Genomic DNA, 27,043 nt, shown 5'->3' on the forward strand with positions numbered 1-27,043 from the left:
ATATCAACATAACCTGTATTTTGTAACCAACATCTCTAGTGAGATTTCATGGTCTTCGTTTGACCCCATTGCCCAGCATCAGCACTTTAAAGTCATGCATCAACAATTGAAACTATGGGATGTTAAATAGAATGTCAGATTTTCTGTGTCTCCAAAAAGCTTGAACAGCTCAGTTATCCCAAATTCCTGCTCGTCCAATGCTGTGGGACAATGACCTTGTACCCTGTAAAGATTTGTCACTTGTATTGATTTAATAAAACACTGATTGGCCAGTAGCCAGGCAGGAAGTATAGGTGGGGCAACCAGAACAGGAGAATTCTGGGAAGAGGAAAGGCTCAGTCTGCAGTCATCACCCAGACACAGAGGAATCAGGATGAGAATGCCTCGCTGATAAAAGGTACCAAGCCACATGGCTAACACACACAAGAATTATGGGCTAATATAAGTTATAAGAGTTAATAAGAAGCTTGAGCTAACAGAATAACCAGTTTATAAGTAATGTAGACTTATATGTGTTTTTTTGGGACAGAATGACTGTGGGACCAGGTGGGACAGAAACCTCTGTCAACAGTCCATCACCAGAACGTGCTGAGTACTGGTGGCCGCTCTCTCTTAGGAAGCAGCTTTAGTCTCCTGGCTCAGTCCCCATGTCACCTGCTTCTGCAATACATCCCTGCATTATTCTTGGACACTTCCTGCAGCAATGCTTACAGACTTCCAGTGAGAGTGGAAATTGGTACAACTGAAATGAAGAGGGCTTTTCAGGACCCGTCAAATTACCCATGTGTGTCCTCTGACCAAGTACTTGACTATTAGAAACTTACCTTTTTGCCTATGTGTTTGCAGAGTGAGATAAGAATAAGTTTATTCATTGACTCTTTGTTTGTAGTGGTGAAAGATTGGAATCAATCTCTTCACAGGATTGAATGGCTTCAAAAAAGATAGAGAATAGAATGGGACCTATGTAGTTATATAGAAAATTGTTGACAGAAGTTTTCTCTCCTGCCCATTCCCACAGATGTTCAGTTTCAAAGAAATACACAGAGGTCTATATTAATCATAAACTGGTTGGCCTATTAGCTCAGGCTTCTTATTAACTCTTTCTTACATCTTAAATTAGCTCACAATTCTTGTCTGTGTTAGCCATGTGACTTGGTACCTTTATCAGTGAGGTGTTCTCATTTTGCTTCCTCTGCATCTGGGTGACAACTGTAGACTATACCTTTCCTCTTTTCAGAATTCTCCTGTTCCTTTCGCCCTGCCTTTGCTTCCTGCCTGGTCGTTCCACCTATTCTTCCTGCCTGGCTACTGGCCAATCAGCGTTTTATTAAAACAATACAAGACCATTGTCCCACAACAGAAAATGATGTGAACTAATGTTCAGAAAATTTAAGATACATTATTAACTTAAAACCAAAGCACAGAATAGTGGATATAATATGCTGCTACTGGATCAAATATGTGTGTGTCAGCATACGTGTGTGTGTGTGTGTGTGTGTGTGTGTGTGTCTAAAATATCTCAGTAAAAAGATATACAAAAAGTCTAAAATGCTCCTTGACTCTGGGAGCCGACTAGATCTTTGGGTAAAGGGGAGCAGGCACAGGCTATGTAGTTATACCATATGATTACATTTCTCATTTGGAAGAAGAATTTTCTCACAGAATGCTTTGGCATTTGCATTTATGAGACAGAGTATGCCTACAGTAAGCAGTAAGGAGTTTTGCTTTACCAAATTTAATAGTTTTCATTTTAGGATTAAAGGGTTTTTAATGAGAGGCAACAGCAGGAACAGCCTGGGCCTAAAACTATTTCCACTGTAAAGCTGTACAGACTGTTTTTGGCCTTAAACCATCGCTGTCTTCGACTTCCCCGAAATCAAGAGTATCCTGTGCCATATCAATTAAAGTGAATGTACTTTCAATTAAAGGTGTAAGTGTGAGTCTGAAAAGATTAATTCTTTATAAAAGGACGACCTTCAGTAGTTAGATCCAATTAGGCATTTTTCCAAGTATATATCATCTTGATGGGACAAGTCTACTACTTACAATCAATCACCGTGACCTTTTCAAAGGTGAGACTTAGGTTCAGAGTCGTAAAGAGTGACTTGCAGAGGCAAACTCTGTAGTCGATGTTGGTGGGGATTATGAGGGTTGGTTATTGCTTTTGTGATATTAATATTTAAAACATTAGGATGTTCGTGGTGATCGTCTGGGTGCAGCTCATACTTACAGGTCTTTTACTGTGGCCTGAATAGAAAAGAACTAATTTGAACAAGACCGATTAGATGAGAAAGGAGCAATGACACCAATTAATATTGAACCAAGTGCCTTTATTTTTTCTCCTTGAGTCATTTCATTATTAAATATAATATTAGAACTCCCTTTCTTAGTGATGTTTTTCTTACTAGATTACTTCAGTTTTAATTTACCTTTCCCTTATGTATAGCGTTCACAGCCAAGACTGTTAATGAGTTTTTGGGGTATTTAGTAACATGAAAAATCTTGAAGGATGTAACTTTCTCATAAAAATGATTTGACTTGAATATTTCTGTGTATATCAAGTATTTCCAGTAGAGAATTGTTTGTTCTCACTCTGTCACTCATTAAACTTATAAACAAGGGAATAGAGCTGTGTAAAATGGGGAGGGAGTAGTGGGCATTAGGAAGCAAAATAAAGAAGGAAGCAGAAATCTTTTGCATATTTCAGGGACTGACTGATGGAATCAAATGGAAAATATATAGCTACCAACAACACAAAAATCTGAAGGTGCTCAATTTTCTTATATAATGTAATTATTTTCTTATGATATCTTTCAACAAACTTTTTTTTTTGATTTTTCGAGACAGGGTTTCTCCATACCTTTTTTTTTTTTTGATTCCTGTCCTGGAACTAGCTCTTGTAGACCAGGATGGCCTCGAACTCACAGAGATCGGCCTGTCTCTGCCTACCGAGTGCTGGGATTAAAGGTGTGCACCACCACCGCCCGGCACAACATATTTTAAATTATCTTTGGATTTCTTTTTAATGGCTAATACAAAAATGTATATATATCCTCTTATTCATGTATGTGTATATATACATACCATCTATACATGTGTACATATTATATACACATATGTACATATAATGTTATATATTATACATACTGCTTAGTAACATGTATGTCATAACTAGTTGTTAAATTCTTTAGGGAATACTTTTCTAGCCGCAGTGGGTTCATGTGTTTCCGGGTAGGAGCATGGGGATTAGAAGAGTTAGGTAGGAGGAACAGAGATAAGAAATAATCACAAAGACATAGGATTGTATTGGGAAGTCAACTCAGCGAATATTGAATGCTGAATTCTTCTTCTAAGTTCTTAGTTCCCCTGTGTTTAGTTTTCCATGCACTTTTATACCCCAATACAGTGTGCGTGGCTGAGGAGGGGGGCTAAAAGACTCCTTAACATGATACCATGATACAAAAGACAACTAAAACAGTTACTGGCTTCAGTACTTTGAGACATCAAGCCATTAATCCATGAGAAAAGCATTCTGTTGTTCAGACAGTGAACCCACCCTAGACCAAGTATCCTGAAGGCAGCCATTCCCTAGGTCAAACCTCCTATTTCAAAAGAAGGAACTGAAGTATGCTTGAATTTCCTGACCATTGGTCAGGATGGAGAGGATCTACATGTGTGGGCATCTTAATGTCAAAAACACCAAGTAACCTCACCCTAGGTCAGGGTGTGTAGCCACAGCTGTTGTCAACAACTTTGAGCAAGCTCGAACTCTCTGACCTTCAGACAAGGTGAAATAGGCTTACATTTTTGGGCCTCCACAGTATTAGATGTGGGTTAGCTTTTCTAGGCAGTGAGAAGGGCTTTCTAAGTGGCTGTCAGGTCCTTTCCAGCTTCCTGGCCTCCTTGTACTAAGTGTGGTAGGAATTGTCCAGAAAGAAAATGGATATAGCCATAAACTAAAGGGTTCAGAGAATACACCAGCACTATCGTGCTTTGTCCACAGAGACCAGAAGATATCACGCAGAGTTGAGAATCTGTGCATTTAATAGATCTGCTTTGTCATGTATGGCAGGAGCATGCTTTGGAAATCTCTCTTTCTGCTTTCCACATGGAAACCCCTGAATCTAACAATTATGTTCTTGCTTTTCAAGCTGGTTACTTCTGGTGTTCTTACTGACTTTACTTTAGTACATATAGTTGCTTTTAATAATTTATAGCTCACCAGTCCTTATCACTACTTGAACTTCATGGAAATGAGAATATCATTTCTTAGATTTTTTAAGTGCCATTTAAATTTTATTAAATATATATTTATTGAATATATATGTTTACAGTTTTCTGTATCTTATATAAAGTTTATTATTCGGTGGAAAGTTTCACAACATTTAGAGATGTCTGAATTTAGAAAAGACTTTTTAACAACACCTTATTATTGTTGTTGTCTATGAGTTAATGTATAATGCCTATCCTGAACTCACTATGGAGTCTGTCTTCTGTGATGCTTTACTTTAAAATTCTGTTACTAAATGCTGCAATCTGGAGAAGTGTGAAAATGTATAAGATGCCACTTAGAGTAAAGGCTTCTAAAAATGTGTATTCTGAAATTAGATTTAAGTTTACTAAGTTAGTATGGATTTTATAAAGTGAACATTTTGTTTTGAGAATTTTTTTATTAACATGTTCATGTAAGATAAATTTCATCAAATATATCTATTTTCTTCATTGTTATCATAACTGTATCTTCTACTTGAGAAAATATTTGGAGGTAACCTAAAACTGTAAAATGTTGTCTCCACACTACTGGCTTCTTACAATAAAAATTGGGAGTAATTTGGTTTGATTAAACTCTGCCTCATTAGATTTTAATGTGCTTTCTGTTATGTGTTTCAGAAACTCCAGAAAGGAACTGAATGACATACGATTTGAGTTTACTCCAGGAAGAGGCAAGTTTTAATTGAAATTATTACTTTGGTGGAACAAGAAGCAATTGAGAAATTGATTACAAGCATATGCCTGTAATTTGCTATTCAAAAATGTTTCTCCTGCAAAGGAAGAAAGAACTTGTTAGTTGTAAGGATTCTAAGCCACTGCTCGCGGCATGAATCCCAGCAGCACACGTGACGTGGCGGACATACACATGTTAATGAGACATATCAGTTTGAATATGAAAATACACACTGGTTGAAAACGCAGCCTTTAATGGAAGTGACAGCGGGTGTGGCTTTACCCATCGTGTAACAAAGTCCACCTCCCTCATGGCCTCTTTGTAATTTGAGTATCGAAAGTACATTATTGCAACTGCTGAGTGGTTCGGCTGATTGTTCACACAGCATCCGGATGTCAGAAAACAGGACCATGTATCGCTTTTATTGTTCACTATCTTTTGCAACAGGCGTAGAGCCTAGCATGCAGAATATCAAGAAACCTTGGTTAATAGATAAGTAACCCAAGGAAAACATTACGGTCACATTATTTGCTTTATAACCTCAACAGTCTAGAGAAGTAAAAATGAGATGCCAATATGTCCTCACTTTGTAACTATTTTCCATGTCCTGTGGTTTCTCATTTTTATGCCCATGCAGGGTTTTCCTCAGGGTCTACCTTGCATACCCCTGTAACGTACAGGAGCCTCCTGCATTCTGATTTGTAGTAGCTATAAGCTCATTGCTCGGGGTACATCTCACGCGTTAGACTTCTACGTGAGTTTCATCTCCATTTGTTAAACTCTCAAAAGCCCAAAGTACAGGGATTCCCTTGGCCTTAGAGCTGGTCTGGCAGTCAACCGCCCTGACCCCCTCACTGTCACCACCCGTGAGAAGACATTGACGCAGCTGCCTCACAAAGCTGGAGTAAATGACAGGCACTTGAAGAAATCGCTGCGTCCTGCGTATGTACATTCATGGGAAATTGTTCAAGTACTGCCAAACAAACCATGCTCCTAGACTTTAAGTGTTAGTGGACCGAGATTTGCTCTAGTTATGATCATGAGCCCTCTGTAAAGGCAAAGATCAGGTGACTTCCTTGAATCAGATAAAAGCATGGAGTATCTCTTACAAAATACATGCCCATGGGCCCTAATGAGCTTGCTAACTGGGTTTTCTCTTCAAGTGTATCCGTCGTTAGCAGTTTCAAATGGGCCTTTGAGAGTGTATGACACCAGTCGCAGCTATCAGAATGCCATCGATTTTGTCATAATATGGAAATATTGACCAGGCAGTGCTGTGAATATGATCTGGTAATTAAATAACAGGTGTTACAAGTAGAAGAAAGGGCAGGCTCTGATTTTAAGGTCGCTTCTTTTCCTCTGGTTGCTTAAAATTGACCACAGCAATGAAAATCAATTTTCATTTTAAGAACTAACAAAGAAATGAATTTCCAGCATGAGGATTTGTGGGACTCTGATGATCCTATCATCACCAGTCCGCTCGCACTGCCTTTGGCACCTCATTTGCCAGGGAGTGATGAATAGTCGCTAATTTTAGTGTCCAGGTGTGAGCCATAGCAGTGACTTGGCTGGTAATTGTACCCTTTGCTGGACAGCAAGCACAGGCCTGGATGCACCGTGTGTGTTCCTCAGGCAGTGTCTGATGTACGTGTGCATGTATGTACACCGTATGTGCACTGCATTTATGCTATCTCTAAGCAGGCTCAGGTGTGTATGGCGTAAAACGTGATGTGCACATGGAAAATCTGTTGTCTTTGGAGGACACACCCTTTTATTTATTATGTTATTGAATTCTCTGGAAACAAGATTTTAACATTGATGATTTAAACTGCTTCAGCATCAGCTTAAAGTAAAAATATATGACTAGTAAGTTTGACATAATCATTCTATACTATTACAGGTGTCTTACCTATGTAGAAAATGACTGCTTGCTGCCATACGCAGCGACAGGGAGGATTTCCCAGCTTGTCCAGCCAGCATTAGCCATTTGCCACTTTTGATAGGATTCCTCTGGTGCCCAAGAGGCCTGAAAATAGGACCTGTTACCCAGTTCAGTCCCCGGGGAGTGGCTATCACCCTGGCACTGGTTTGGTGCGAGCCCCTGGCGTGGCTTTGTTTGTCCCTTTTCAGCTGCTTTCTGAGAATGTAGGTGCTCGCAGAAATGTAGGATCCAAAGCTTCTTGCTGCTGGCCAGTCATGAGATAGAAATGGCACTGTGCTGCCAGCTTGTCACTTACATCTGTTCGGCACCTTCATTAAAAGCGTTTCCTGTTCTGGAGATTGGGTTGATCTCCAGGAGGCTGGGGCTCCTGAGCACCAGCAGCTCCAGGAGAATCGTAGTCAGAACATAGCCATTCGCCGAGCTATCCTCAGTTCCCTAGTGTGGGCTCGTTCCATCAGGGACTTTTACAAACTTCACTTTTAATCTTTATCAGGAGGAGAAAGACCAAGACAAGCTTCCCTTGTGCGGATTTCGGTGGTTTAGTGAGCTTTCCATGTAATGCCTTGTCTCCTATTTACGTTTATGGCATTCCATTATGAAATGAGGGAAAAACCCAATTTTGGAAAGCATGAGGCACATACATTGAGCTTTGCTCTTTTCTGGAGATCGAGTGTGGGAGACAAAGACTGCACAGGAGGATGAGAGGAGTTTGGGACGCCCCTTGGCTGTGGCCTTGTCATCGCCATCACCATGTATTATATTAGCATCGTACACCAGGTCTAAACACTTTAAACCCCACCAGTTATGAAAAGGGGGTCGAAAGCACGTATGTGCGTACATATAATACACATGGAATTTATATGTGCTCACACACCTACGCTGTGGGCTCATTTCCGTAGTCCACCATATCCCGTTTATGCTGAGGTTTCTCCAGTTCTGTTTCCACATTTGCGTGATACGGCAACTATATGTTCAGGTGTTGCCTGACTTTGGAAAATACTCACGTCAGATCCTCACCCAATTGCCCTTGCTGTTTGTAACCAGTGCTGCTAGGTGTCCGGTAGAATATCAGAGGGCTGTGGAGGCGCAGACGTCTCCTTTGTTATCACACGGAGTCCCGTCATAGTTCTTCTCTTTTGAGCATATCAGTTTTCAGTTCCTCCTTGAAAAGTCTTTCAGTGGAGTTAGCAGTGTTGGCGCGCCCATTTGTAACCTCCCAACCAGGTAACTTCTAGCTGTATTCTCTTGCTACAGCCTCTTCAGTCCCATCTTTATGAGATTGCCAGCTCCTGTCACTTATCATCGGGAAACTACATTATTTTACACCGCCACATTTTCTAAGAGAATAAATCTGTTGCTATCAAATGATCAATGTTGTGTTAAAGGGGTTTCTTAATAGCCTACATTTAAATAGCTCATCTTAATAGTCCAACAAGCCCACGGGCTGTTTGTACCAAGTAGAAGGTTGTATGAGATTCTACCCATTCAACCTTTGCTATAAATTCTTAACTCAGTAGCTTCGAATGATTGAAAAGGATTAATGGTGGCTTGAATTAACCTTGGCAAGAAAGAAAAGCAATGTCATAGAGAGCCTTAGGTGTTCTAGGGCATGCAGGAGGAATAATTCAGGTGTTGGCCAGAGGGGGAGGTTTTTGGTTCACCAAAGTGAAGTAAATATTTTGTTTAGTAAGATTTATTAAGTAAAAAGAAAAGTATAAATTGCTTGTGGGAAAATACACTTCATGGCATTTCTGATTTTTTCCAATAGGATCTGAATTGATGAATTAAAATCATGGGTGATTTTAGTAAATGAAAAATATATTTTTATATTGTGCTGGGCTGTTGATTTTTATGTTATGGTTTCTAATACATATTCATCTCACATTTGGACAGATACAGCAGATGGTGTGTCTCAGGAGCTCTTCTCTGCTGGCTTGGTTGACGGTCATGATGTAGTTATAGGTAAATTCATTTTTAGTATGCAGTATCATTTTGTTGATATATCAAATGGAAATGTGTTCAGAAGCAAAATTTTTTATTAAAGAATAATTCATTCTGAAATTTAAAGGGGAATGTTCATAAATTCTTATGTTTATATGGCGTTGCATAAAAACCATATTTAATTTTCTTCAAAGGTATTTCATGTATTTCCCTCCTCTTTATATAAGCATGGTTTATCCAGTGAGATATCACAACTATCACAAAGAACAAATCATATTGTAGTTCTGATGTTTAGGTTGGAGAGGGCCTGAAAGGTCCATCAAACCGGTTCGTTTGTTGTCCAGGTAAGGAAACGCATCCTTAGGAAGCCCGGAGTTTCTCCAGAGCTGAGTGTGGTGTCTTTTACTCTGAAATCCTGGATGTTTCCACCATTAATCTTTTTTTTCTGAATTATGTGTGTGTGTGTGTGTGTGTGTGTGTGTGTGTGTGTGTGTATGGAGCTCGGGAAGCTCACGTGACCCAAGCATGCTGAAAGAGCAAGCAGCCTGTAGATCTCTCAAGGACTGGCAGGTAAGAAGGCCCTGGGGCTCTTATTAGCATCACCTGAGGAAGCCTGGCTTCGCTGCCTCTACTTAGCCCAGCTGCTCCATGCTCCCCCGGAAATGATGGGTCTAGAGGGATTTTATAATGCGGTCTGTCCCTGTGTATTCCTGAGTCTGAGTGATGAGGTTAGCCAATATCTGAATTATAAAACATTATATTTGTTATAATAACATTAATGAGAAGATTGTATTAAGGTAAAATATTCTTCACAACTAATACTTCAAAAATATTCTCATGAAAAAAAATTCCTCAAAAAAAAAGTAATATTTGAAATTGCACGTTGTTTGTTTTGTTTGGTTCTGTATTAGCTTTGAGACAGGGTGTCTGTCTGTGTAGCCCAGGCTGTCCTGGAACTTCCTATGGCATCCAGGGTGACCTCAAACTCACAGAGATTCACCTGCCTCTGTCTCCTCAGTGCCATGTTCATCACCATGGCTTGTTTCATGTTCTACTTTTAAAAATTTCAGTTATTCCAAATAAGTCCTTGCTCAGTGGTGGTGGATTGTGTGATTGAGGGAATTTGAGACAGACTAGCACATCTATTGCAAGTGGCTTCTAGAAACCTGGCAAGATAGATCTCTGTAAAGTAAAAGTCCTATATTTTATTTAAATGGCAATATACAGTGGTTTATAGTGCAAGTTATTCTGACTAAACACTCAGTATCACTGTTTTATGTAAACAAATGGTATGAAAAGTGCAAAAGAGGGAAAATAAATTCCCGGGTGTAAATTATAGGCGAAGTGTAGACAGTCAGAGCTCTCATTTCCTTTGCCAAGAAGTGAATATGTAAGATCTGCCATATTCGAAGTGAAATTTACATATGTGCACGCGTATATTATGTATATATGTGTGCTTGCATTTCGTCATTCATCCTTACCTTTCAGACTTCCCTTGATGACCCCCTTAGGTCTTTCAGCCAGCTGCATCCTTACCTGTTTGCTGATCAAATGTAAAGTGAAGACTCAGGAAAGATGACAAACTCAACCTTAGAGCCTTTACAAAATTTCACCTCTGGCTCCTTTCTCTTAACCCTCCCCCCAGTCCCTTGTTCAGAAAAATAAATAAACACACACCCTTGTTTCTTAGTTTACCCCAAGAAATAATGAGAATAGTTAATGCCAAAACCAGAATATACTGAAATATCTACTTTCCTTAAAGAGAACTGCGCTCCATGGACAAGCAGAATTAAAAATTATTTGATTAAGTGCAAGTAGAGTTTAAGACTCTTGATTGCATAATGTCCCCCAGTAGGAATGAAATGGTTGGGGAGGATTGTGGGAAGTTACTCTTTGTCTGATTAGTTCTCACTTACTGCTCCGAGGCACACAGCTAGTGCTGAGCCTGAAGCTGCTCACACCGGCCCTCTGCCCCTCGAGTCCTGAGCTTACAGGTGTGCACCACCGCAGCCTGCTCGTAGTTTGAACAGATCCTGGCGAGAGGCTGGGATTGGGACCAGTAGGAGACTCAGGCCAGCCGTGGCTCACAGATGTTTTAGGCGTCACCTCGCCACTGACTACAGTCACAGCTACTGGCATCTTGTCTCCTATTCTCAGATCAGTGTAAAGTAGAGACTCTGTTTTGTTGCTGTTGGTTTGGTTTTGTCTGCAGCAGGCTCTTAACTAGCCTCCAGCTTGCTGCATGGCTCTGAGGCTGTCCTGTGCATCAACTAGACTGTTGTCATTGTTGAGTTTTTAAAAGAAGTAAAATAAGAAATGAAGGCACCATTCATATATAACTTATTAAAATCTCTTTTAAATACAGTAATAACCAAAAGGCTTTTATTTTTTTCTATACCATAATTACTTATCCCTATAAATTCTATTTTGCTGTGTTTCCCCTTGTTGGACCTAGAATATTTCTATATGAAGAATGTTTGGTTAAAACCGGGTATGTGACTCCTCCTTATATGGCAGACAAATGCCTGTGCTGGGCCTCACACCTCTCCTGTTTATCTGATGGTCGATCCAGTTCTGTGCTGTTCAGGGGCAGGTTGTTTCAGTCACTGCTTTACAGACAAACCTGAGATCGAATGAGGCCTGGAGGATGCAACCTGCAGCCATTGATGCCGGGGCTTCTGAGAGCTTGTCCTTGTCCAGGCATCATAGATAGAGTTTTATCCAATTCCTGTGCATCATGGGAAAACAAATGAACAAAGAAACAAAAAAACAACTTATTTTTTCCCAAAGCAGCATATAGCTTATTTTAGTTGTTATTTCACAGATAAAATGGATTACTCCTGTCCCCACTTGTCTCTGCCATCATTTCCTTTCTGTCCGTGACCTCCTGAACAAACTCCAGCCAGACTTTGGCCTTCCTGATCCACTCAAACTGTTATTTCCAAAGCCACATGTGGAGAAGACGGGCCTGACAGCGAGGTGACGGGGGCAGTGTGGGTGCAGCAGGAACAGAGTGAACAGTGTGGGGTGACAGGACCTGCGGCCTGAGAAAGACTGCCACCTCCCAAGTCTGGGGTTAATTGTCTTCTTGACTGGCCTGTCAGAAGTATGGGACATAGAAGGTAGGGCCTTCCCCCGTGATCAGCTGTTCATTCCTCTGACCTGGAATTTCTTAGTATTTTACTGGCTTCTCTTCATCTCCCTGACCTGTAAACACTGATGGATCCAAAGAATCTAAGAACCTTGTCTTTCTTCTGAAATCACTTCCTCGTTTGGCATGTCGCCTGGCGTGGTATTCATCTTTAACTTTGTGACACAGGTCCTTATTTTGAACTGTAGACTCAACTAGATTTTTAAAAAAAAAAAATCCTTTTCCCTTAGAAGGGCAGTCAGTATCTGAAATTTAATTTTCAGTCTCCAAAATGCAGCCCTTGGCATTTCCTCCCACCTGCCCCACTACAGTGGTCCTGCCCCGCTTGTCAGCTAGAGCTAGCCAGTCACGTGATTCCAGGTGCATGAAATACACAGAGGGAAAGGAGAGTAGTTGAGAGGCCTTAGGATGTGGAAGGCCTGAGGGTTGGTTTTCAATGTGAGAAACATTTTTCAAGTTAAAAGTAACATTATCTGTGCAATCCTGAGATTGTACCTGAAGCCAGCGAACTGTGCGCTTCAGAAGGACGAACTTTGTGTGTGAGTCGCATCCCAGTTGAAAACTGAGCAGGCGACACTAATGCTTTCATAAGACTCTGCAGTGGCTCTCTACCCACATGCCAGTGGCCTGCCCCCCTCACCACACACCCCATCACTTCTCAAACCACCTCCCTTCTGCTCCCACCTAGCAGCTACGCTGGCTTGTGGCACCAGCAAGCTATCCTTGCCTCTCTTCCAGAACGCCCCTTCTGAAAGCTCCCATAGGCTCATCCATTGCACCCCCTGTGCTTTCCCACAATGCCTTGCCTGACTCTCCTGCTCAAAATGGCATACCTTCCCACGTTTCCAGCATTCCCATTGTTTGAACTTTCTACTTTGTCTTTCCTCTTGCAGCACGTTACAATTTTCACTTATGAAACTGATCTGTACGATTTCTTCTTGAACATAATTTTTTCCTTGCCTCTCTCCCTTCTTGTCCCTCCCTTTTTAAATAGCATTTCACTATGTAACCAGGCTGGCCCCAAGCTTGTGCTTCTCCTGCCTCAGCCTCCCAAGTACGGGCATTACAAGTACGTCATGCTAAACATTAGTTTCTTGAAGTGGTTAAATTTTATCTGTGTTCTAGACTGATCCAGACCCCCTGTGAAGTGCTTCACTTCTCCCAACAAACACTTGTCCAGATTTTGTTCTGCCCTCCACAGCTACCTCCTGCCATTTTCATTAGAAAAGAATCATACTGGATATATATACCAGTATCTAGAGGTTCTTACTTTGAGGATAGTAAAATTCGAGTAGCCGGTACAAAATGAAGTGAGCTCAAATGAGGAAGGCTGTACAAAGAAATAGCCTTCTCGCATGTGTTTCTTCAGCTTATGTAATATAAAATAGCTATCACTTAAAGAGATTTAAAAACCTGCTTATTTCCCATCAGCGTTTTCTTTTGAGTTGGAGAAAATGCTTATGGTAGCATGAAAAGGCCGGAAAAAGCAGTGTTACAGAGAGCAGTGGGCGCTGTGGCTTTTACTATAGCATAGCAGACGTAGATTACAAAAGTCCGCATTTCCAAGCCGCAGGCTCATCTGCCTGGAGTGTGTGGCAGAGAAGTGTAGATGGAAGTAAGGCTGGTGTGTGGCATTGACTGCTTTCATGCAGAAAAAGGGCAGTGCAAAATTAAAGGCACTGTTTGTAGACTGCAGTCATAAACCCACTTCAGTTGCGCTCACACTTAGCACTACCTTAGGCAAGAAACAGGAGACACTTTGAGGCCTTGTGTAAATAGACCGCAGAAGACAGCACTGCCTTCTGAGCGTGTGTTGGTTAAAAAAGTAAATTTGTGAGATGAAAAAATAGATGATATGTATGTATAAATTTGCTACTCTTGTCTGCCTAGGTTGGCTGTAGAATATAAATAGAAAAGAACGGAGTCCTTATTCTAGTTATTTTTTTTTAACATTTTTTATTGATAAAAGAATAAAGAAAAAAAAACAAATTTCCACCTCCTCCCAGCCTCCCCTTTCCCTCCCCCTCCTCCCACTCTTCTCCCTCTCCTCCCACTCTTCTCCCCCTCCTCCCACCCCTCTCCCCTTCCCCCCACTCCTCTCCCCCTCTCTCTCCAGTCCAAAGGGCAGTCAGGGTTCCCTGCCCTGTGGTAAGTCCTAGGTCCTCCCCCCTCCGTCCATATCTAGGAAGGTGAACATCCAGACTGGCTAGGCTCCCACCAAGCCAGCAGATTGCGTAGGATCAAAACTGCATGCCATTGTCCTTGGCGTCTCATCAGCCCTCATTGTTCGTCATGATCAGAGAGTTCAGTTTTATCCCATGCTTTTTTTGGTAATAGTCCAGCTGGCCTTGGTGAGCTCCCAGTAGATCAGCTCCACTGTCTCAGTGGGTGGGTGCACCCCTCGTGGTCCCGACTTCTTTGCTCATGTTTTCCCTCCTTCTGCTCCTCATTGGGACCTTGGGAGCTCAGTCCAGTGCTCCAGTGTGGGTCTCTGTCTCTATCTCCATCCCTCGCCAGATGAAAGTTCTAAGATGATATGCAAGATATTCGTCAGTATTGCTCTAGGATGGGGTCATTTCAGGTTCCCTATCCTCAGCTGCCCAAGGAACTAACTGGGGACCTCAGCTTGGGCTCCTGGGAGCCCCTCTAGGGTCAATTCTCCTGCCCACCCTAAAGTGGGTCCCTTAACTAAGGATTGTGGTTCCGTGCTCCCCTATCCAACCTTCCTTTATCCCGATCCTCCTATTTCCCCAAGTCCCCCCTCCTTCCCTTCTACCTTTTCTCTCCCCATCTCCCCTGATAGGGAGGACTCAGAGGAAATCCCTTCTCACTCCTGAGGAAAAGTTTCCCGTTGGAAAATGAAGTTTCCCTAGGAGTTGGCTATGCAGAGCAACATGGTTTTTTCTAAATAATAAAATTAGTTCTAAATTTTGCTCTGGACTTGTGCATGGTCTTTGTAATTTTCTTCAGTGAGTTTTGGAACTTCACCAGCAGAAAAAGGGACTAGGGCAGGGGTCAGAAGCCAGTATGTTTGTGGACCTGTTGCAGGGCTTCACAAAGCTGCCCCCCGCCCCCGCAGCCTGCAAGGGGTACAGATGCCTGTGCTGAGGAGGGGAGAATGCAGGGCCAGTAAGTGTCTGAGCAGGGTATCTGCTGACTACTGACCTTTGGGTTTCCCTCACCCTTCCTAGGCTTTGTAACAACATACGTCTGTTTTTTTTCTTTTTTTAAGTGGAGTTTGAAACCAGATGTTAGAATTTTTATCTCTAAAAAGGGAGATGAGGGCTGGAGAGATGGCTCAGCAGTTAAGAGCACTGACTATTCTACCAGAGGACCAGGTTCAATTCCCAGCACCCACATGATACTCACAACCCTCTGAAAATCCAGTTCCAGGGGATCTAACACCTTCACAGAAATGCATATAAAATAAAGTTAAATAAATCATAAAAAGGGAGATGCATTTCTACATTAATTTATACAATTTTACCATGATACGTTTTGAGCCAGTATGTTAGCACTACAACAAAGTTTATTTTAATGATGAATTTTTATTATACTTTAGTATGTAGTGTTAATATATAGATATAGCTTATTTGAAATACATATGTCCTCATAAGTTCTCTCTGGGCTTTCAGACATGTTTATACTTCTGGAATCTTCACACCCGAAGAACTCTATTTAACATGTGCTTGCTTTTTAAATTTATTTTTATTGTTTTTATTGAACTATATATTTTTCTCTGCTCCCCTTCCTCCCCCCTTCTCTTCTACCCTCTTCCATGATCCCCACTCTCGAAATTTACTTAGGAGATCCTCTCTTTTTTCCACTTCCCATGTAGATTAGATCCATATATGTCTCTCTTTCCCTCTGTCTCATCCCATCACATGGAAATCCAAGGTCATAAAATGTCTGTCTCCACAAGGATATGCTTGGAAGTGGGTCCTTTTCAGAGCACACAGTAAGATCCCTGCATCCCCATCTTATCTGGGATACTTCTCACAAGTGTACATTTCTGGGTTCCAAACTCAGGTTCCAACAACAGGCGGGTGTCTTGGGCAGAGAGGGAGGGACTTAGCGTTTTTCACAAGCATCCTGGGTACACCGTGTACATACTTGAGCTCCTTTCCTTCTATTTGCAGTAGCCTATGGCAGCCATTCCTGCCTCATCAATCACTGCATCCTCACAGTATCATCAACCTCCTTTGTTTTTCTGCTTTGTTTAGTTTTTTTCCTTGGAAACCTGCTTTACAATCATGCCAGTCAACTTTTAAAATTGTGTGTATACGTGTGTGCCTATGTGTATGTGTGTGTGTATTGTGGTTAGTAAATATGTCATTGGTGTAATATTTTTCTTGTCATAAAGTTATTTTTAAAATAAAAACTAACATTATTGGAGCTGGAAAGATGTCTCAGTAGTTGAGAGCATTTTTTTTTTTTGCTTTTCTAGGAGATCTGAGATCAATTCTCAGCATGTACGTGGCTATCCACAATATTTGTAAGTCCAGTTTGAGGAAATCAATGCCCTCTTTTGGTCTCCTTGAGCAACAAGCATGCATTGGTTACGGAGACATATTTGCAAGCGAAATACATATTTTTTAAAAAAAATTAACAAAATACTAATATTGCTGCTCAGGTTATAGTAGACCCTGCAGAGAGTTTCCTCTTTTGTTTTTTTGGGTAATAGTAAAACATTTTAGGCTCTGAAGTATGCAGGTAATAGAACCACAGATGAGTTGGAACACGTGGTGAGGTGTGCGCAGCTGTTGTCTGTCTCTCTCCAGCGTTGCTCGGGTCTGTTCTGAGTGGCTGGAGTCACGGAGCAGCTCTGCACTGTACTTCTATGATAAAGCCTGTAGAAAGAGCAAAGAAATTTTTCTTATACTCAGTTCAGTGGTTATTTCAACTGTGTTTAATGATGTTGAAAGTGAATGAAATAAAAAATTTCCTTAAGAAAATATCCTGTATCTCACAGTCCTGTTATTTTAAAAAAAAATAGTGGATAGCTTTTTGAAGAGACAATTCCTTACATACTCTCTGGGTTTAGAGAGCTTTGGAATCAGTCTGAATGATGTCAGTACATGCTAGTGAATAGTTCTTGATCAAAAGATTGAGGAGGCTAGAGAGATGGCTCAGCAGCTAAGAACGCTCAGTGGTTCTTCTTCCAAAGGATCTGGGGTCAATTCCTCATGTCTACAGGGTGACTTACAACTCGAGTTGCAGAGAATCTGACCCTTCTAGGGACTGGTGCATAGACATACATACCAGCAAAACACCCATACACATTTTAAAAATCTCTCTTGAATTTAAATTCCAGGGAATCAGAAACTGTCCCTTTCTTGAGAATGCTATGTTGTTTGCTCTCCTTAAATCTTAAAAAAAAAATAGTAGTAAACAATGGACAGGTAAATATGGCAGAGTTTCTAATTTTACCAAAGTCCTGCTGCCGGTTGACTGTAACTCACCGCTCCTGTCTGTGTAAATACTCCCTCGGCTCATTAAATGTAAGAGCCGTAGCACGGGGAGGAGTGCTGTGATATCTGGACACACATGCATGGACACACACACAAAAACTACTTTTTCAAGTATTATTGACTCTTGAGAAGGAGTGGCTGACCTATCTCTTTAAACAGTTTCTCATTTATGGCTGTTGTAGAATTCAACACCATCTTTCAGTATGTACACAAGTGCTATTTCTAGAAGTCCTACTGTAAAATAACGCCTGTCTCCCCGAAGGTGTTCTCTGTTCTATATGCATGATTATGAACCACTGCCCCAGCAAACTGTACTGTAAACCCTGTTTGCCAATTAACTTTTTATTTACTTAGAAGTTGGTACTCTCTGTAGAAAACCCCTGGTAAAGACAGAGTCCAGCTAAGATTTGTCATCTAAGTGAAGTAAGCGCTTGCAAGTGGGGTAGTGTAAGTCCCCGGAGCCCTGCTCTTTTCAGATAGCTTCCGTTGCTCTTTTTTTTAACCAAAATGTTAATCTTCCTCTTAGTTCTAAAATCAGATATGCATGAAGATTATGCTCAGTCCTGTCAACTATCTGTCTGCTGGACAAGCCCCAAATTGTCAAACTTCTCTTACGGCAAGGACATCTTGCTGATAGAATTAATTAAAGTAAATTTAGTGTGTGTGTTTGTGTGTGTGTGTGGTATGTATACATTTCACCAGTCTCTGGGCTTACATCTAACTATTCCAATAATAGTACAGTATTCTAGCTATAAAGATAAGATCACTTCTGCTTATTAATATTCTAACAGGTATCATTCATCACCAAATAAAATGGCACTCCTGTTTTGTTTGTTTGTTGTTTTTACTGTATCAGTGTATCTTCTTATACAACAGGAAATAGAGCTATTGCTTAGCTAACCTAAGGGAATGAAGTGTCAAGAAGAATTTCGCATTTTTTAACTCAATATTGGTTAATATCACTGTGTTGGTATCATATCCAATTATATCTAACTTTGATCCTGCATCTTGAATTTGATCATCTTTTTTTTGACAATGCAAACTATAAGAAAACCCAGCTCTTAATCTTGTATCACACAAGTTTAGCATCTAGTAAACAGTGTGGGAAAAATGCTGTTGCCCTTGAATCCATTTTAAGGCAAGGAGAGACTCTTCTGGTCCCTTCCAACAAAGCAAACCTGCCCTTCTCATCAGGCATATGCTGTCCCCATGTAAAAGCCAACGTTGGCACATGTTTATCAAAAGCAGAAGCTGTGTTTGCTAACCTGAGGCATCCTCTTCACAGTGTGGGTTTTCCTGTAGGGTTCTGTGCCTAGTCAGGTACAGGACCATTCAGTGGGAAACCACAGCCAGGAAAGCACCCTGAGATCCATGGCTGCAAACTCAGGGACACGACTGTGCATCCTTCTGCCCAGAGCTCACTATTACAAACAGTCAAGGAGCTGTCTGTTCATTTGACTTGGGAAACACTTGGGGTTTTTTTTTTCCTACTTAATTTCTTAATGGTAAAATGCCTTCAACCCATAGTGAATTGCTATCTTATACAAAGCATTTTTTCTGTAATAGACCCCTTGAAGGGCTAATTTTATAACTAGCTCTTAAAACTTCTTACCAGATTGTGTTTGTTGGCCAAGGTTCTAGAAAAGAGTACATTCACGACTTATTTCTTGCCTGACCTTCCTCTGCTGTGGGTGACTGTTGCTTTCTTACACATCTTTCTCACAGTTTTTTGTTTGTGTGGGGGGCTTTTGCTCTTTTTGTTTCTTTCTAGTTCTTTCTTTTGAATGCTTCTGCTTGTCCGTTGTACTGAATCATAAGTGATACACAAACACACACACACACACACACACATACACACACACACACACATACACACACACACACACACACACCAGCAATATCCTGCAGAGTGCATCCAGGCACTATGCAAGCTGTCATCAGAGCCCAGCTCAATTTGTTTCTTTTTTTGTTTGTTTGTTTGGTTTGGGTTTTGGTTTTGGAGACAGGGTTTCTCTGTAGCTTTGGAGCCTGTCCTGGAACTAGCTCTTGTAGACTAAGGCTGGCCTTGAACTCACAGAGATCCACCTGCCTCTGTCTCTCAAGTGCTGGGATTAAAAGCATGCACCACCACTGCCCAGCAAGTTTGATTCTTTTATATCTTGCAACCAAGTTGTGTGATGTCTTCCACAATAGGGTATTGTGGAGTTCTGTTGGGCAACCAAGAGGAATGGCAGGGGCCCGGATTATTTGGGGGCAATTTGGGGTCTTTCTTATCATCAGCTCATAAAGAGGTCTCTCAAATCTGGTATTTCCAGGACTAGTAACATCCAGGCATGTAGAACATCTTTATTCTAACTTAGTTTTTTAACTTGTTTTTAATTACATTACAAAGTAATAGGTTTCTCTATGTCTTTTTTCCATGTGTTCTTCATTGGGGTAACACTCCCTCTTACTCTGCCCATCCCCCACTCTCATCGCAGGGTAGACCTTTCTCTCTCTGGTGATCCCCTCCTGTACTATCATATCACCTATGTTCTTCTGTCTTCCATCACTTAAGACACACCCAGCCATCCATGACTGAGGCAGGTTAGAACCACAGAGGGACAGACATACAGCCCTTGAAGACTAGAGAACCAAAAGCTGAAAGGATGTTTCAAATGTCTAAATTCATTTGTGTTTGAAGGTTTTGAAAACTCACTGGTAATTTAAGGTTTGGGGACCCAGAGGACTTCAGAGATGTTTTTTAGGAATTCTCAATCCAGATATTCTATCAGAAGAAAATTAGAATTTTGAGAAAAGACATTGCAAGGCATTAATTGCAGGCACTTTCTCTACATTAATTAGTGATCAAAGGACTTTCATGTTAATCTCAAAGAGATTGCAGTATATTTTCCATTTCATAATATTGCCTTATTCTCACGTAAGTTATGGTGTGGGTTGAGGTAGCACCATACATACAGCAGAACTATTATCATTATAATAGAGTACAGAATGCATAAAATATTCATGTTCATTGAGTTAAAGCGAACCTGCCGTTTCAAGTCCATTAATTGCAGTAGAATTGAGTGAATTTTCTTTCGGGGACTAACACTATAATTACCAAGATTAAAGTGAGCGTTCAAAGCACTGCGTGTTCAGAATGCTCACTCTCGTATTTCAGTAAAAATAAGCTCTTGTTTTTCTGCCTTTTGTCCTGACAAACTGGAAGTGGGCCTTGGGCAACGTTTGCTTGCAATCCCTGGGTTGTTTATAAGCTGGCGAAGTTGTCTGGTCTCACTAGTCATCCCTTTGCTTCCGTCTTCCCTTTGACCAGCTCTCTTCCCTCCCTTGTGCTTTCAAAGGAGCGAGCTCTGAAGGATCATGAATGGTAGAGATAGGTAGCGCCTTCAGTGGTATAGAGACCGCTGTACAGACTGTGACGTGGGTGCTGACATTGTTAATTGATTGAATCCAGGTGGGTTCTGGTGAACGCCATGACCAAATGCTTGGTTATTCATAAAAGCAGTTGCTATCAGTGCCTTGAGTGACCTCGTGGCCATCCATGCCCTGGGCCAGTTTGAGGCTCCCTTACCCCAAGTGCCTGGATCTGAGGTATTTCAGATTTGAAAATAGTTTTTCAAACTTTTAAATATTTGCCTGTATATCATGACATATCTCATAGATGGAGCCCCAAACTGATCATAAGATTCACTTTATAGAAGTAGGCCGAAGGCAGTTTCATACAATAAATATCGTCTGTGCCTGAAGCAGACCTTCAAGTTTCACGGTGTGGTATTTTCTGCTGGTGGCTTCATGTCAGTGCTTAAAGGGGGTTGAATGTGGAGTGTTTCTGACTTGGGAATTTGCAGATTAAGGATGCTCAACTTGTAAGCTTTTTGTCGTTAAAATAGCTTCCTCTTTATTTAGATCCTGAGAAACTACTGAGGAGACCGTGTGTTTCAGGGGAGGAGCCTTGGAGATGAGGCCGATTTCGTGGTCTGTCTGTTACCACATGCAAGCGTGAAGGCTGGAACTTAGTTCAGCCCTCCAGCCCTCAGCGCCTTCTCTCCTCACAGTAAACTCTTTAACCCTGGCTTGCAAGAACGCTGGGCTACAGGAATAGTCCAAGCTAAGGGCTGGCCTCTGAGGCCGAGGCAAGTAACATTTTGTACTTTCTGTTTTAGAGCTAATTCATCTGCCTCTTGCACAATATAAGACTTCTTTTCTGGAATCCCATCCTTGTAGGAGACTCTAAAGCAAAATTGTGGTTTTCCGACTCCAATGGGCAGAAAGTGCCCGTGGAGATAATCGGAGCTAAAGGTAGACGTATTAAACGCCACGAGCTTCATGAATTTGTCCGTCTCCCCTTGGTGCTATAGATAGTCACTTTCTCTTCTTTGTCCCAATCAGGGCTGTGAAACATGAGAGGAGAGGCCGATAAGAAGGGAATGGGTAGCTAGTAAGCGTCTCTTAAGTTTCCATCTACTGGGGATGACTCCTAAGATAGCTCTCTGACTTTTCTGATTGTACCCTTGTGCACTCTGCTCCTGCGTACAAGGAGTGCCAAGGTGTACTGCCTCAGCTTCTGGAGGAGACATGAGCCCGAGGGCTTATTCCTGTACTCGGGGCCCACACTCTGAGACCCAGGCGCAGTATTGAACTCTAGTTCTTTTTCCAAAAACTCTTCCATCCTCAGGAGTTGGTGACAGGAATATCCAACAGCTTGCAAGAACTCCACACCTCATCCCAAGTAAACTTGTATTTTTTTTTTCAAGGAATGGCCCATAGAAGCTCTCAACATGCCCGTCTTCCTCTGTTGCTGGTCCGTGTTGACTTTACCATCGTGCACTGCTAAATAAGCCCTTAGATCGTGCGGGGCTGACATTCCTATGACCCCTTTGTGGAGCATCAGATATATTTGCTGCGGGCCTTGTCATCTTCTCCCTAAATAGTCTTAGCTCTTCTAAAATGTCTCCCATAAAACACTCATTCTTGGTGTAGGTGATTCTTCAGGAAATTTATTAGATCATTTTTCGGTTATGCCACAGTGGCATCACATATCTTTCCCGCGTGCTATTGAGACAAGTTATTTGCAACCCGTTTTTAAAAGCAAAGACTATGAAAGAGGAGGACACACCAATGCGTGCCTTTAGTGGGGGCTTGTATTTCATAGGTGAGTGTCTCGCCCTTGACAGGAGAGCAACATCTAGTCTGTTTATGTATTTTCCCTTGGATTTCACATGCTGTGTGTTCTTATTTTTAATCAGCAAACCCTCTTCTTATGGCTGGTGCACCGTCGGTGCTTCGCTGCTGATTGTATTGTTGTCTCCCGGCCTCTTAACTCTATTTGGTATGCAGAAATTCACCCTTAATTATATATTATAGGCTTTCCCCTGACTTGAAACCATGACTCCTTTTGTTTGAATATGTTAAAAAAATAAATCCCAGACTGTGGAAAAGTGATTTTTTTTCCCCTCAAAATTACTGCAGCCCACATTTTCTATCTCAAGTCCTAATTTAATCACAGCTCTCAAGGAAATGAACCTCGGCAATCTTAATTGAGTGTCTCTGTGTCTGTGGAATACTTTCCCTCAGTTGGCATACCAAAATTGAAATTTGTTGAGCTTTGAGTTTTTAACTGCAAAGCCTCCAAACCACAGTTTAGTCAGTAACCCATCCCATATCCCCTTTTTTCCGCTCTGATTCCAGGGAGCGGCTCTTCTCTGAGCTTTTGCTATCAGGCGGAGGTTTCAATCTTGTAGTCCACGGCTCCAGTCTCTCCTACCCATGCACTTTGCATGGCCTGGACAAAGAGGATTTTGGAATCAATTGCCAGCCTTTAGAATGTAGGGAAGTTAGTTGACGGAAGAACCCAGCCCTGGCTTGTCTCAGAGAAGCGATGAGAACTGAATGCAGCTGGGCATAAAATCTTGCATGGCAAACCTCCCACCTCTCCTCACCGATGTGCAGTGCTCTTCGGAACCCCTGGAGATGACTGAGACATCAGCCTTGAAGAGGGCATCTTTGCTAGCTGGCGTCATCCTGTTCTCTTTCCATGCATGCGTGGCTTCCGCACATGGTTAGAATATTTGCAAAGCAAGAACCCAGCCGATGAGGTTGTGTATCCCAACCAGGTTTAGGAGTGCTGCTTGTTGGCCTCTTAAAGATCCCTTTTTATGTCACTGGGCATCCTCAGCGTCTGCAGACAGTGTGTGGGCTAGAAGGATATAGCTTGTACCCAGTAGTTCAGCTCTGGAAAAGAGTTCGGAGCCAGCTATTGGAATATGTTCTAAGCTGTGATCCTGCTTCCCTAAGGAACAGGAAGGAGATCTGTGTTTCATGAGTACTAATCAGAGTATCCACCAGAAGGATCAGCCCTGCCCTCTCTGCATCTCTTATGCAGATTCCTGGTGATTTGTTTATGCGGTTGATATACTCCCTATGGAATCGGTATGCATTCCTGTCCTAAAATGTAAAATTGCAGTGTTCACCTGCACAGCAAAGTCATATATCTGTGTGCTGAAACAGCAACAACATGACATGCTGTCCTTGCTCAGAGGTGACTGTGCCACCATCAAAATGTCCCGTATTGCTCCTGATTGTTCCTGTATGATGTAACTCCAAGACCTCTTCCACTCCACTAGACACATTCAGTTCATAGCTTTACCTTCTCATTCCTGCTCAGGTGGATCATTACCCAGGTCCACATCCACCCTGCATTACCCCATCTGACATTTTGAATGTTGGCCAGGGCTAAGATAGCCCAGTGTCAGGAACAATACGGACAGAGGCAACCATTAAACTAATGATCTCGCTTTGTTTGGTTTTCTAGACTAGCATAGATGTGTATCATGATAACTTCCATCAAAGGGGAAGTATATATGTTGGACTACTTGTATTTTTTAATACAAGTAATAGCCTGATTGGCCATTACACTATTTGATTAGCAAGCTTGAAGGGTTTTAAAGGCATGCCAAACATGTTGTGTATCCCACCTATGTAATCTCAGTGTAAGAGACCTTACATTAAAAGCTGCTTCACCATGGAGTCTCATCACAACCCAGACTTTTCATATGCCATCACCACTTTGGGCTCCAGTTGCACACAGTAGCTTGGAATGATGAATAGAGTGTTATTTATAGAAAATATTGTCATTTCCATGGCTCTGTTGAGAAGGAGAAGTCACACATGAGTGAATTAAGTCAGCTCCATGTGCACAGGGAGTTTTGTTTGCTTTGTTGACTGGTATTTCTTAGGGCATGAGAATAATGAAGTCTGTATTCAATAAACATTTGGTGGCTGAATTAATGAATGAATGATTTACTAATTTGCCTCCAACACACAATTGTGCATATTATGAAGATATATGTGATTCTTTTTGCTCTTTGATTTTGTAGGTCTTAATCAAATTGCTGGCATTTACTAGCAGCAAAATTTGGGATTTGCACTTGAACTGCTGAGATTTATAGACTAAGCAGGATAGGCATTCAGAGTTTCTACCTTCCAGAATTATTCCTCAGAAGCCAGAAGTTAGATGTGCAATCGTTTTTTACTGTATTAGCCAGGCAAGAATGAATTCATCATTTTTATCTCACCGTTTCTCATTAAAAGACTAATGCCAATACCTCCCACAGAACAGTGCCAGATTTCCGCTTGTGCTAAAGCAAGAACTTAGATGTACATTTGAACAGCACACGGCGGACCTTGGTAATGGAAAATATATACGTCTGAGCGACCTCCAGCCAGCCAGAAATAAATCCTGTACATAATCTCGCCAGTCTGTCAGGCGACTGCACAGCGCCCCTTGTTTGTCTTAGGACGGCTTGCAGAGCAGGTACCCAGCCATGGCAGTCTCCTCCTCCTCTTCTCTAGGTGGCTGCATCTTTGAAAAGCTGGTGCAGAAGGTGCATCATTGTCATCCTTTGTCATGAAAAAAATCCTGCCTTGTTGGGATATCCGCTTGCGCGGAGTTTTCCTTTTTGCTTGTCTTCTGATAGCTGCTCTGTTGGTCTTGAACATGTTTCTCATTTGTTCTTAAGCTTTTGATTTATTGCATCTTTCCATTTAACTCTTGAATTTTCACATGAGATTTTCTTTCCATGTCAACTGAAAATGTAAATCGGGTACCAGAAGGTTTTAATGTTCTTTCTTTGTACATTGGGGTGGGCAACCTTGATTCTCATTTTTTTCCCTCTGCTTAGGGTCCAGTCTATTTAACCGAGAATCTAATAGTGATTTATGTGTTTTCTTTTGACTTCAGAATTTCTCGCAATTAGCAAAACTCCCTGTCTATAATACATGTGATGGAAATAACCCTTAAGTGGACTAAAGTGAATATTTCATTTTTACTTTTGAAAAAAATCTCTCTCTCTCTCTCTCTCTCTTTCTCTCTCTCTCTCCCTCCCTCCCTCTCTCCCTTCCTCCCTCCCTCCCTTACTTCCTCCTTCTCTCCTACCCTCCCTCCCTCCCTCCCTCCCTCCCTCTGTGTGTGTATGTGTGTGTGTGAAAATTTGAAAACCTAAAGTTCTTTTGAATTTCTCTGATACTAAGAATCTAATTCTTTAACTTGGTCCCACTAACTCTGTCACCCTGGCTATTCCCTTGTGTAACTTCTCCTGCATTAAAACCAACCTTTCTTTTATTTAACATCTTGGATGTGTGTTTCTTCCTGTATAAAAATAGAATTAAATCCTTGAACAAGTACAACTGGTTCTTGGGGACAGTGAACTGGAAGCGCTGTGTGGCAGCAAGATCGCCTGCCATCTGGGCATAACTCTGGCGGAGGCAGTCTACACGATGGCATGTCCTCAGTGCTATTTGTCGGTAAAACTGTAGGTCTTGGCGAATTCTTGGCTACAGTGGCTGCCCTCCGTGTAAAACTCAACTCATAATACAGCAGACAAGTAGCCCATCTTCTCACCCATCGACTCCTGAAGTTTTCTGGGGGCCCTTTTCTCAGTATAATCAAATACTGCCATTCTTAAGGTAGTTTTAAACATTCATGACGTCTCTTAGGTGTTTTAAATATAAACTCCTAAAATTGATACTTAGACCAAGTCTTACTCATCTGTTCTAATAGTGTTCCACCCCTCGTGGGAAGAAGATCAAAGCTTCACCTAAGGAATTAAAGATCTGTTCTTCCCTAGAGCAGGACAACATTTCTAAGAAAAAGACTCAGAAGTAGCAACAAGAAATAATTCCCAGAGCAGCCCCTCTCTCCTCCAGCTTCCCATAGTACCAGCTGTGAAATCGGGAGTTAGCGAAATGTTTGGAAACTCTCAGCTAAAAGGTTCTAAAATCAAAAGAATGGTGCTTTCTGTGGAAGAATATTAGTTCCGGTTCTGTCTGAAACAGTCATAGGTGGGGACCATGGAGACATTCCTCCCACAGGTCCCTGGATATCAAAGGCGTCTCCTCATCTTCCTCCTGGCTGTGTTCCAGGAGCAGCAGCAGCTGTAATGCGAGACAGAACTCAACACTAGTTCAGGCCCTTTGATATAGGGAGAAGACCCCATGCATAGGGGCCCTTGCAGTGGCCTTTTTGACTCTTACATGAACCGCCCACCTTGAGGTAAGCTTAGTTTGTTTGAAGAATGTTAATGTCAGCTCAGGTT

At 41.6% G+C, this 27,043-nt stretch overlaps 1 protein-coding gene across 2 annotated transcripts in view; it reads left to right on the forward strand.

Annotated features, from left to right (window-relative positions):
* Nucleotides 1–27,043, forward strand: part of Stk39 (serine/threonine kinase 39) — a 249,030-nt gene that overhangs the window by 189,394 nt on the left and 32,593 nt on the right. For both annotated transcript variants that reach the window (XM_075984980.1, XM_075984979.1), the window contains 2 exons: nucleotides 4,891–4,943; nucleotides 8,781–8,849. In XM_075984980.1, the coding sequence (XP_075841095.1) occupies nucleotides 4,891–4,943; nucleotides 8,781–8,849 (122 nt within the window). The remainder of the gene's footprint in view (nucleotides 1–4,890; nucleotides 4,944–8,780; nucleotides 8,850–27,043) is intronic.

Source organism: Microtus pennsylvanicus, chromosome 9, assembly GCF_037038515.1.
Source record: "Microtus pennsylvanicus isolate mMicPen1 chromosome 9, mMicPen1.hap1, whole genome shotgun sequence".
Lineage (NCBI taxonomy): Eukaryota > Metazoa > Chordata > Mammalia > Rodentia > Cricetidae > Microtus > Microtus pennsylvanicus.